The sequence below is a fragment of the Dipodomys ordii genome, unplaced genomic scaffold (genome assembly GCF_000151885.1).
Source record: "Dipodomys ordii isolate 6190 unplaced genomic scaffold, Dord_2.0 Scaffold126, whole genome shotgun sequence".
Taxonomy (NCBI): Eukaryota; Metazoa; Chordata; class Mammalia; order Rodentia; family Heteromyidae; genus Dipodomys; species Dipodomys ordii.
In genome coordinates, this window is record NW_012267342.1 from 5,908,305 (window position 1) to 5,921,557 (window position 13,253).

Genomic DNA, 13,253 nt, shown 5'->3' on the forward strand with positions numbered 1-13,253 from the left:
GATTACGTAAGTCTGATAAAGAGTACATTTCTTTTTTTAACAATGTCACTCCTTCCCTTACTTTCTCCTAGTTTTCCCCCTCCTATCCACACCCACAAGTTGCATAGCTCATTTTCAACATAGTGTCTAGAGAGTATCACTGCTGTATTGTGCTCCCTTTGTCTCATGATTACTGTGTCCCCACCCCAAGACAGATAAATGAGCAAACAAGACAAAAGGAAAAGAAAACAAAAGCAGCAACAATAACAACTCTTATTCTTTTTCTAGCATTCATTTTGATAACTATTATTTTAAGTGATAAGATGTACATAGCAATTGAGCCATTGTGATCCTCTCTTAAGAATATCCTCACTGATCTCTAGGATACACTTTTAAATATTGTAGTGATCTGAAAGGTTGAAAGGTTGAAAGGTTGAAGTTTTACATTTAAAATAGCTACAAACTTCTGTTCTAATTTTGAATGCAAGCAAAACCCAGAAACAATACCTTCCATATATGTTAGGAAGCAGAAGTGTGTGTGTGTGTGTGTGTGTGTGGCAGTTGTGGGGCCTGAACTCTGGGGCTGGGTGCTGTCCTTCAGCTCTTCAGCTCAAGGCTAGCGCCTTACTACTTGAGCCAAAACACCACTTCTGTTTTTTTTCTGCTTATGTGGTGCTGAGGAATCAAACCCAGGGCCTCATGCATGCAAGGCAAGCACTCTACCACTGACCCACCTTCCCAGCCTGAAGCAGAAGTTTTAATAACACTCATTACAATTGTTACTCTCACTTTTTGATAATAGGTTTGGCATTCCGTTATCATTTTGTAGAGAATCCTTTAATGTGAAATGAGCTGACTTTCCCTTTACACTGTCGCTTTGATAGAACAAGAAACTGTGACTTTCTTGTTTGAAGGAAGCTGGGCATGAAGGACAAGAAAAATACCCTCAGATCTATTTAGCATATCAAACAGCAATACGATTGACTGTGAACCTCTTTCACTTTGTGTCCATATTTCAGTGCTTGCATAGACGATGAAAGAAGTTATGTTTGATAATATATCTTAGAAATGCTAGATAGCTATTTCTTTCTACATGTTTGGGACCATTTTCACACATCCTCATTGCAGATCTCACACAGATTTTATTCACTTTTTGTTCATCTTTAAATGTATTTGTTTCAATTTTTTAACTACCTTCAAATTAAAAACCCATGAACATTATAAGCACTTCAGTGCATGTCTAGCAGCCACACAACCCACATAAGGTCAAGTATATACTGATAGAATAATAAAATGGTTATGCTAACCATATTATTAAAGCATCTTACATATCTTAGATGAACTGCTTAGGCATCTATCATGGGAAGGATCAAAATGATCTAATATTCCTACTGAAGAATTTTTTTTTGGCCAAGGTAATGACCAGAATGACTAGAAAGAAAATTGTCTTTTCATAGTACCAAGTGCAAGTGTAATCATGTGGCAAAATTTTCAGCATGATATATGGTGCTTCTATTATTAACAATGATATTCTTATTTTCTGCCTTCAAATAGTGCAAGATTCTTAATAATGTGGAAAGAAAATGCACTTTTTTCTGCTCCACCATTAATTTCCATGATACAATGCAAAAAGTTGCCTATTCAATAATATAATATAGCAAAAATAATTTTATTTTATTTCACTATTATTGCTAAGCCCATTTCTCTAGTAGAATAATAATAATTTTTTATTCTTGTCCCAGAAATGTAGTATGACTTTAAGAAAGCTTTCAAGGATACCTGCTTTATTAATTTGCTGTAATAATGAACATTCTTCCTATAACATTATTGTTATTTTCAGAAAATTGCTCCATCTTTCTATTATAATAAATAATTTGACATTGACACTAATTAAATTATATATTCAAAGATAAACAGTAAGGTAAACCGATCAAAGTAAACCTCATACTTTCTTAGCAATGGTGGGATTTAAGTTTTCTAACATTACATTAAATAAAGTCTTATATTATTTTACTAGAGTATTTCATCATGTGGCTTACAGTCACAGAGAAATTACCAGATCTTCATGGTGTAGAAAAAAAAAAGATCAAGGAACATATCTAATTGCCACATGAAGAGTATATAGTGGGCATTGTAGTTTGTTTTCCCACACATGCATCCAGCTAGCATGAATTTTAATGTTAGAAAATGCATTGAAATTCACAAGAAATTTAATTGTGATCATTATGATAACAATAACTGCCTGAAGCTAGTCTGTATTTAGGAAAATGCAAACACCTCTATTTACTTTTATATAATGAGTATTCTCTGCCACAGAGATTTTGTGTCAGTGTTCAACAGTGATAACACAGGGATTGTTTTCTTCTTTTTGCTACAGCTGCACAAATGGAAAGATAGCCTCCAGCTGTCAGTTATGTGATGGCTACTGCTACAATGGTGGCACATGCCAGCTGGACCCTGAGACAAATGTACCTGTGTGTCTGTGAGTATTCATATGTACATGTGAGCCTAGTTTTATTGCTCTTGTGGCAACTTATATTAAGTAGGTATTTCATGGATACTTCAGATCAAATATTGTCCCCCATTGGCTCATGCGTTACAGAATCTTCATCAACTTGCTAATGATTTCATGAGAAAGAACTCATTTGGTTCTGAGCATCATATCATTTCAGACATTCACAAATCTTAGAATTTGGAAATTTCAGGGGGAGGGGAAGAAGTGCTCTAATTTTATTGATCATATTTAGTGGTGTAAATCCTAGAGATAATCATGATTGATGAATCATTTGATACTTGTTGCCATCCTTTTCAAAAGAACTTGAGATATCTATTTGTTTTTAATGTATAATGCTAGTCTATGTTTATATCAAGGTTAGTGTAAAGTATTATAAAAACCAATGAAGGCCAAGGGTCATTTAGATTATGTTAAATCAAGTCTGGATCTGGAAACACCCAAGAATGCATTGGAATTTTTGGATTGTTCCAGAAAATGTCTGAAATTTAATGTATTACCTGGAACATAACCAGCATACCTAATAAAGTGTCTAAAGAACAATCATATTAAATTACAAATATTTGATTACCTCTTAATCAGATGGTCCAAAGTGGAATAAAGACCCTGAACAGAATTTGGAATGAAATCATGTAGTTTCTGAGTTTTGCTTTATTGTAGTTCTCTAGGGGATGGAATACATGCGTAATTTACAAGGGCATCCTATTCTCCAACTTGTCAGTGTAGTGTGGAGATGAGAGAGCCTGTGTGAGAGAGAAACGGGCATTTCTGGAAGCATTTTTGTTCCTATGTTACTATCTCTGTATAAAATGAATTTGAAACATTTGGCAAAAAAATTAAAAGTTAGATGGTTTATTTAGCTGTATTTTACTGGAATTCTGCAGATGCTCTGTGGGGTTTAAAAGTCAGCGCTGTGACCAGAAAGAGAACCCTTGTGATCACTACTGTCAGAATGAGGGGATTTGCACTTTAACTGCGTTTAATGAGCCGAGATGCAAGTAGGTTTAACCTTCCACTTACCGCTGCGCTTCGTGTGACATCATTTCAGGCCACAGTTCATTGGTTTAAATCATGAACATCCACATGCATTTCACAGTGTATACTTAATCTCGAGGCTCATCTGTGTCATACACACTTAACCTTTGCTTCGCTCACTGATAAGTGTATGCACCACAAACTGCTAGCTTGTCTAGAAATATAACAGAAAGAATGAAAGAAAGTTAGTGGAACTGTCTCATAAAAATACATTCGCTAGGATAGTAGCTATTAATTAGAGAACCTCAAAAGCAGGTGAATTAAGACTCTCTTACCTTATACTATATTTGGAATGATGGTTGTTAATTAGTAACTGACATTCCCATTTCATTCACTGAGGGAACAACATGCTGCTGCATTTCCAAAAATTTTACTGAAGATTGTTTTTAACTTAATTAAAAGACTTCCTATTGATAAAAGAGATATATACCAGTGCATTTCCAGAAATTTAATTTTGGTATCATTTAAATCATTCTTTCTTGTTCAGTTTCTGGTGTTTGAATATCCATGACAATGAACTCCTATCTCCTCAAATATTTCAAGGGTTGCCTCTGGTGTGACAACAATAGAAGTTACTTTTGCAGTACACATTTGTGCTTAAGAGAGCCACATGTATGGCATCACACTAATCATATTAATAATCTCACGGTAGGTGGCATCAATCCATCTAGAAAAGGTTTAAAAGCACAATCAGATTGAAATTCAAATATTTCATCACCAAAAAAGCTAGCTTTTATTGACTATCATCTGGAGTTTTGAGGTGAAATCAGAGCTGAAGGAGTAGTTTTGAAGGTGGTGCCTCTTAAAAGGTAAAGAAAGCCTGGAGAATCAGGGGCTCTACATTCAAAGATTTGGTAACATTTCAAATGAATACTGGTAGTTTGGACCCCAAAGTGAAAGTGGAAGGAAGAATAGTGAAAAGAGCCATTCATTGATATTTCAGGGTGAGTAAATTCGCAGTGATGCTTGACCAAAATTAAACAGAGAAGTATTTAAGCTCATTTGTAAAATATCTATAATACCATTTATTGTGTCACTGTCACATTGTTCCTAGGCCAAAATACATAATTCATTGCCAGCCCACTTTGTCCTTTCCCCGCACATTAGGTCTCATGATATCATCTTGTCCAAAGAATGCTCTTTTGTCACCAGAGTTGCATCTGAGTAGAACAGCTCATAAAATATTTTTTCACTGTCAATTCTAACTAAATATATCAGAAAAACTACAATCACCTATCTAGTCATCTAGCCAGGAAACAAAAATATCTTCTTTAGAAGGTTTAGAGAATTATTTTCCATTTTGTATATTTCTGTCTCTATCTTTATATTTGGCTTTATGGACAAAACATGATTGCATGTACCTTGTTTTTCTATATCTCACATTTATTTTGAAAAAGAAGTAGTGCTTATGTCACATTCTTCCAAAAGTTGTCATAAATTAATGAAATATAAATTATATTGTTTTAATTCAATCAACAAATATTAATGATTTACAGGTATTCCTGAGTCATTAGAAAAATCCAGAATTTCTACAGTATGCACTCAACAAATACCATGTAGCAGCTACTACATCTTCAAATGTGTTTTAGGAAGTGTTGGAGTATTTTTGTTTGTCTAATTGCTATCCCTTTCAGGATGAATTAGAAAGCTAATACCATGTATTGGTAAATAAATGAAAGTTTCCACACGTGTATGATTCAGAAGTTCATGCCCCAGTTGTTTAAATACTTGGTTGTTTAATTCGTATTACTTCTCTCTTTTTGTTTCATTCTTCTTTCTTTCTCCCTCTGTCTCTGTCTCTTTCTCTCTCTTCCTCTCTCTGTCTCACTCCCCTACTCTTTCTCGCTGATGGTACTTGTGTTTGAAATTAAGATCTTACAAATGCTAGTCATTGGTCTAGTACTTGAGCCATCCTCATATAACTTTCTTTATTCCTCCCTTCCTCCCTTCCCTCCCTCCCTCCCTCCCTCCCTTCCTTCCTTCCTTCCTTCCTTCCTTCCTTCCTTCCTTCCTTCCTTCCTTCCTTCCTTCTTTTCTTGCTTCCTTGCTTTCCTGCTTGCTTGCTTGTTTTTCTTGCTTTCCTTTCTTTCTTTCTTCCTTCCTTCCTTCCTTCTTTCCTTCCTTCCTTCTTTCCTTCCTTTCTTCCTTCCTTCCTTCCTTCTTGCCTGACAATAGGGTCTTAATTTATGCCTTCCTAGCTGGACCAAGATCCTATTCACTCTTACTCCATAGCTAAATGATACGTACATCACCACTCCTATCATTTGTATTGGTTGATATAGAGTCTAATGAATATTTTTCCTAGGCTGGCCTAAAACTCCAATCTACATAAGCTCTGCCTCTGAAGTCTGATGTGAGACTCTGTACCCAATACCACTATGCTCTTTGTGCTAAAAGAAGCACACTTTATAGACTGAGTTTGTAATATTAAAGAACCTAAATTTAATTTTGAGTAGATAAGTGACTTTGAAATGTTACATTTGATAATTCTTAGAATATGAATATGAACTAAGTGTTGTGGGAAAACAACTGAGTAAAGCACAGTTAACTCTGACTCTTCTATGATGAAGAGTCCAAATCTTTTGTGGTGATGTGAAATTCTAATATTTTTCTGAGAAAAAAATCACAGTAGTTTTACCTGGAGGAACTGCCGGAAATATTCTTTTGAAGCTAAAAATGGCATATACCGAAGTAGATCTGAAAGCAAGCAATGAAGTACATTAAGGATAGGAAACAGTCCCTGTGGCATACTTGGAGAATAAGACCCAGAAACATTTCAGAAATACTGGGGTCTGTTTATGATTTTATGTTATGATGTAAGAATGTGTTTATAGAATGGAGGAAAGAGACAAAAAGTTGCAATTCTGGAAATTATAAAATCTTGGTATTATATGAGTGAGTCAGGAAAATAAATGAGAAAAAAATAGAAAATGGAGGCCTTCTCATAATTGATACCTCCATCTTTAAGGTATAGAGAGTATCAAGGATATTAGCTCCAGACATCTTTCAGAGGATATTAATTCTAGATGATTAACTGAGTTGTACAATTAAATAGCTATTATATGAGATATACATGACACTATGCTGAAAATGAAGTTTACAACTTGGGAGGAAGGGAAGAGGTGGGGAGGTGTGGAGGGAAGGGAAGGTAGGGGAAAAACAAAGAAGGGGTTAACAATTCTTGATAGAAATGTACTCATTACCTTACTCATCTAACTGTAACCCCTCTGTACAGTATCTTTACAATAAAAATACATGTTAAAAAAGAGATGCTTTCAACCACTTCTACATCCAGAAACAACAGTACAAATACTGGATTTGAAGAATTTGAGGTAGTAGGGATCAACTTTTGTTATGAATTAAAGGAATAACAATGGATAAAAACTGAGGCAAAATATTTTATGTGTTATGTAAGGGTTTTCCCCATTTCTTTTTCTTTTCTTTTCTTTTTCCTTATTTTATTTTATTTTATCTGTGTGTATGAGAGAATGTGTATATCTGTGTGTGTGTGTGTGTGTGTGTGTGTGTGTGTGTGTGTGTGTGTGTGTATGTGTGCGTGTTCTGGGGCTTGATCTCAGGGCTTTAAGCTCTTGCTCTTGCTCAGTTTCTTCTTGCACACCAGTGGAGCCAAGGTTCTATATTCCTAGAGATTCAAGCTATTTGAAAATAGAGAATCTAAGATATTTTTCTGTACAGATTGTCTTCAAACTGAGACCCTAAAAACTCTGCTAGTATTACAGATGTGAGCCACTGTTGCAGAGTATTATGTATTTTCTCGCAGTACTTAGAACAAATCCAGGTCTTTGTATGTTCTATAAAAGCTCTACCACTGAGCTGTACCCCCAGCCCCAGAAAAGTGTATTTATAGTAAAGAAGACTGAAGTATTTGAGAGAACTATTCTTGATGGGTGCTGGTGGATCCCCAGAAAAGACTCTTATGGAAAGATGCTTACCTCTAATGAGTCACGAATAAGCTCAAATTAGAGCTTTGTGTTTTATGTAGTAGAGCACCAGCCTTGAACATGAAACTCCAGTTACAGTGCCCAGGCCATGAGTTCATGCCCCAGTACCATTACACACACACACACACACACACACACACACACACACACTCACACACACACACTCACACACACACACAGTACTATTTCACTATTTACTAAATGCCACAGAAAAGGACGTAATATATAAGGTACTGATTTTAGCTCATGTCTCTTAGATCCAAATTTTCTAGAATATCAAGCAAATCTCAGTTATATTCAGATTACTTCATACTTAATGCAATAATGTATACAAAATTAAATAATTTTTAACAAAATGTGCTCATGGCTATTTGGAACACAAAGTGGTCCAGCTAGGAGAATATGAAGACCTCAGTCTCTCTTTTTTATGAATGATGTACTTTTACAAGGGAGAATTTTTGCTGCTGTTCTTGTTGTAGGGCTTGAACTCAGGGCCTGGTTCTGTCCCTGAGCCTCTTTGAGCTCAAAGCTTGAGCCACAGTGCCACTTCTAGTTTTGAGTGGTTAACTGGAGATAAGATTCTCACAGGGACTTTTCTGCCATGGATGGCATCAAATCAAGATCCTCAGATCTCAGCCTCCTTAGTTTTAGCCTCCATTCCATTGGGAGTGACCAGGAATCTTTAATGAGAACATAATTTATACTCTTTAATTGAAAGCCTTTATAAAAAATAAAAATAGTTTTGAAAGATAAAATGCAGTGTTTGCTTTAGTTTTATTGGTTGCATATTTTTTTGTTCATAGAGTAAAAAATGTACAGAATTTACTCACATTTTGTAAGCCTATAAAGTATTTATATCTATGACAGTGACAGATTTTTTTTCACATAGAAATTTTATTACTGTGTCCTTTAATTTAAGGAATGAATTTGTTCTTTGAGAACCTTCAGCTTTGCTTCTCAATAGCTATTTCATGTATTCCTAAGTATAGAATGAAAATAAAACTTCAAGTAAAACCAAAGGAAAAAAATAAATTCTTGTAATTTTGATGATTTATTTACAGTTTTAATATTTATAAAAGTGATTATCTTATCTTACTCATGTAATGGTAATCCCTCTCTATGGTATCTTTAAAATAAAAAAACAATATTAAAAAGTAAGTATCTTGAATATTAAACCTAGAGATCTAAAATTCTAGTGCATGCTGTTAATATTGTTAAACAGTATTTCTTCTAAGCTCAAAAATTTGATACTATAAGTGTGTATTGAACTTACTAACAAGTTGACCAGGCCTTCCTGATTCTAAGATTTCAATTTAAGATTACGCTTTTATTTTGGATTTAAGTACTTCAAAGCATAGAATATCTTTCCCAACATTACCTCAGCCTCCATGGAACTATTTTTAGTAACTCTTCCTCCTTTATTTTCACCCAGCCTGGGCACAAGAGAGCATACACAGCCTTCAACACAAGCCTTTCTCTATCCCACACCAGATATGTTTGCTTAAGCAGTTTTAACCCAATGATTCACATTCTTTTGGAGGAGTTGACTCTCAAACCACCTGTCATCTCTTTGTGTGACAGCTTATGGAAATGAAGACATCAGACACATTGCATGCTCAGAAGAGGCTTTTTAAGTATCAGCAAGAAGGTAGTTTTATGTAAACCAAGAAGAGTCTCAGAAAAAAATTACATATGATACAGAACTGTAGACTGTGAGAAACATCTATTATTTAAGCTACATGTGCTTCAGCTTTTTTATTGTGGCAAGTAAACCAAACTGATGCAGGTTCTGGTGCCAGGAAATGGTGCTTTAAGGTCCTTACCTTAAAGTGTAGAAATGGCTTTGGAACTAAGAAGGATAGAGTTTTGAAAACAGGAAACTCTTGGTAAAAAGGGAGGTTAAAAGTACTTCTAGGGAAAACAATGTACAATTCAATTAGCAGACACAAAGGTATCATGTGTTAGTGGACCCTGGAGGAAAGTTAATTCTTTGTATAAAATATCAAAGAAGTAGTCTAAATTGTTATCTACTTATATTAAATCCAGTTGTGTCTAGAAGGTATAACTTAGAAGTAATTTAATTTGGATAAACAGACAGAGTCAGACAGACAGACAGATAGTTGAAAGAGATTTTAACGTATGCCAGTATTGAGACTTGAACTCAGAGCCTTGTGCATTTGCTAGACTTCTTTTGCTTAAGTCTGTGGCTGTAGCACTTTAGGCACACCAACACTGTTGCATAGTTTCAGTTTACTTTAATTTATTTTTTCTGAGCATAGTATGGTTATACAGGGAGTTACCATTTCAAGTGTCTAAGGGTCCAGTGCTTCTTGATCAGCTACTTCTTTCATCATTTCTCTTCATCTTCTTTGGTCCTTAACCCAGATTCATTTTACAGTTCCTACTTCCTTTATCACTTATCTTCATGGACTATTCTTTCTGTATTTGTCTCTTGTTTCATTATTCTAATCTATCATCCTCTCACTAGCCAAGCCCTCTTAAGAATTTCTCAGGAAAATGATGATAGAATAACCCACTTTCGTCTTTATTTTTATATAAAATATGGAGAGAAAAAGAGATAAATGAAATGAAATGTTAAGCAAAAATGAAGTCATAACTGTCTCACAGAGAACTAGAGGGATGTTGAAATGTGCTAATGAACTTCTCCTGGGCACAATCCAGTAATACTCAATTCTCATGAGCAGATGTCACAGCGGGCACTGAGGATGCTGGGGACGGATTCTTAGGGAAACAATCCCTGTTTTCTGGATTTTTATGCAGATTTTAATTTCTACTCTACTCACATTTATCTTCTGTATTGATAGCCCTAGAGGATCCAGAGTTTTTACTAGCAAAAGTAATATAGTAAAGAGTTTCCACAAATTCCCAAACAAGATAAAATAAATGTAAAATACGGAATCTGCAGTTAGAGAATTAATTGGCTATTGTATTTATTCCTCGTGTTACTATTGTTATAGCCTACTGGACTCTCTGAGCCTTAGTTTCTTCATGATGATTCTTGGATATACACTGAAACTTCTAGAGGAAGAAGTAATATGTGGTGACACATGGGATTAGCATGGAAATATGGGCTCAGTATCATTAGTTCAATGTCATTTTCTTCCGTCTTTCACCATAACTAGAATTATAACCTGATTTTTTTGTTTTATGTTTTTTTGTTTTCTGTTTTTTTAACAGAAGATACAGATTATGTGACTTTTTATTTTGCATGTAAACGAGAAAATAGTCGTGTGAATGGCATTCAGATTTGTTGAAATCCTAATTATGGCATTGATTTGCTAGTGTGAACTCTATTTATTTATTTGTATTGTGAAAATACAGTAAGAGAGGTTACAATTACATGGGCAAGGTAATGAGTACATTTCTGATCAAGCATTGTTGCCTCCTCCTTTGTTTCCCCTTACCATCCCTTCCCATCTTCAGCACCCTTCAACCCCTCCCCCACCCCAGACAAAGTTGTAAAAGTAATTTTCCACATTCATTATGTGGAAGTTTTATTTTATATGTCTTCTTCAAGTGTTCTTTAATATCCGAAACTAAAACTTGTATTTCTTTAAAGTAGTTCTTAACTGAGAATATATCATTGGAGAAAAGATAGGCAAACACAAAAATCTATGTTTTGGTACATAATTTTATTTTGTAGTCACTTTTTCTCATCATGAATTCTTTTGGGAATCCAGGATTTTCTCTCTCTCTCTCTCTCTCTCCCTTTCCCCCTCTCTCTCCCTTTCCCTCTCTCTCTCCCTCTCTCTTCTCTCTCTCTCTTCTTTCTCTCTCTCTCTCTTCTCTCTCTCTCTCTCTCTTTCTCTTTCTTTTTGTTGGTCATGGGGCCTGAACTTTGGGCCTGGATGCTGTCCTTCTGCTCTTTAGCTCAAGGCTAGTGATTTACCACTTGAGCCACAGTGCCAATTCTGGCTTTTTCTGTTTATGTGGTGGTGAGGTATCAAACCCAGAGCCTCATGTATGCGAGTCAAGCACTCCACCACTGAGCCACCTTCCCAGCCCTCCAGAATTCTCTATATATCTATTAACTCCTAAGTCTAGACTTTCATCACTTAGACAGATGGTAGAAAATAATCAAAAGGGATCCATCTCAAATGAGAATTAAAGAACTCTTCAAAGCCAATATTATTACTCCATTAGAACACATACATTTCAGAAATGAAAAACAACAGTGATTATATAAAACCACATTTGGGGGGCTGTGAAGGTGGGTCAGTGGTAGAGTGCTTACCTTGCATGCATGAGGCCCTGGGTTCAATTCCTCAGCACCACATAAGCAGAAAAAGCCAGAAGTGGTGCTGTGGCTCAAGTGATAGACTGCTAGCCTTGAGCTGAAGAGCTGAGGGACAGTGTCCAGGCCCAGAGTTCAGGCCCCATGACCGACAAAAAACATATTAAAAAAACATATTTGCCAATAATAATCATTATTATTTTGTTTGTGTTCAGTTTTTTTTTCATATAAACATTTTCTTAGGGCATATTATATAGACAAAGATATACTGCATACTCTTTTATGATTGTTATCATTACAGGAGCATATGACCCATAATTCAATAATAATATATATAGTCAGGTGCTTTATTCCTTATAGATGTCAAGTCTTTTAATATCTCTATTTTTCCTACTTTACCCAAATCTACCTCTTTCAATAATTAAGGTTTGATCTACATTTTTTTTTTACTTTTACCATTTTTACTATGGGACTATCTTCTTTATATTCATATTGTTACTATTCATCTCAATTTTCTAGACTTAATAATTAGGATTATAAATACTGAGTCCAAACCAGCTATCACTTTGGGTAAGTTATGTTACCATCTCCTTTCACATTTCTTACCTTTAAAATGTTGTTTTTTTAAAAAAATCCACTAATGCACAACAAAACTTTAAGGCTTGATATATTTAAAGGCAATTTCCTATAGGGATTTTGGTCAGGAAACTAAAATCATGGAAGAAACAACACCAGATACAATTTTTTCCCAAAATTTCTCAAAGGATGTTAGAAGATATTGGAAAAAATGCACCTATCAGAGAAAACATAAGTAATAACAGAAATCCTGATTTTAACTGAGGTCACTGAATACTTCTATTTACTTTTTATCTATGGCCTCATTATTTTTTCCTAGTTCTTCAAAGCAGTATACCAGATTTTGTCTAGATAGCTAAGTAGGCAACTTATGCTTAATACCAGGTGAGAGAAGGATTGTGTTATTTGATTTGCTCAAATACTGCTTTGTAGAACAAAAATAATGCCACCAATAATCTTTACTCATATCCATTACTCAAAACTATTATTCTCTTATATTTCATATACTGCATTAAGCATGAAATCCTGTATTAATTGAAAAGTTAATTCTTTATGGAACTTAAATTGTAAGTGGCAAGAGACAGAAAATAAAGACAGTATGCAATGTATTTGAAATATATTCATAGTTTGTTCTAGTTCTTTCTAAAGAGAAAATCAGTTAAGGAAAGTTAATGTTAGACTTGTGGGAAGTTTACATGTTTAAATAAGAATGGAGGAGAAAAGCCTGTGTGAGAAGGGATTTTTTTGAATAAAGACCCTGAGGATCATGTGCTTGAATATCAAAATTGATATCAGACTGAAAAATTAAATGAAAGACTAACATAAATAAGGAATAAGACTAAGTATTTTAAATAAGACTAAGTATTTTATGTTTATCATATATAATTTGCTAAAATATCAATTTAAATTCCATAAACATATGATTTTACAAAAC

At 34.6% G+C, this 13,253-nt stretch overlaps 1 protein-coding gene across 1 annotated transcript in view; it reads left to right on the top strand.

The window, feature by feature from the left end:
• The window catches only part of Lrp1b (low density lipoprotein receptor-related protein 1B), a 1,500,426-nt gene that overhangs the window by 1,454,329 nt on the left and 32,844 nt on the right, over window positions 1–13,253 (top strand). Inside the window, exon 85 of the mRNA XM_013030060.1 lies at window positions 2,357–2,461. Coding sequence (XP_012885514.1) covers window positions 2,357–2,461 — 105 coding nt within the window. The remainder of the gene's footprint in view (window positions 1–2,356; window positions 2,462–13,253) is intronic.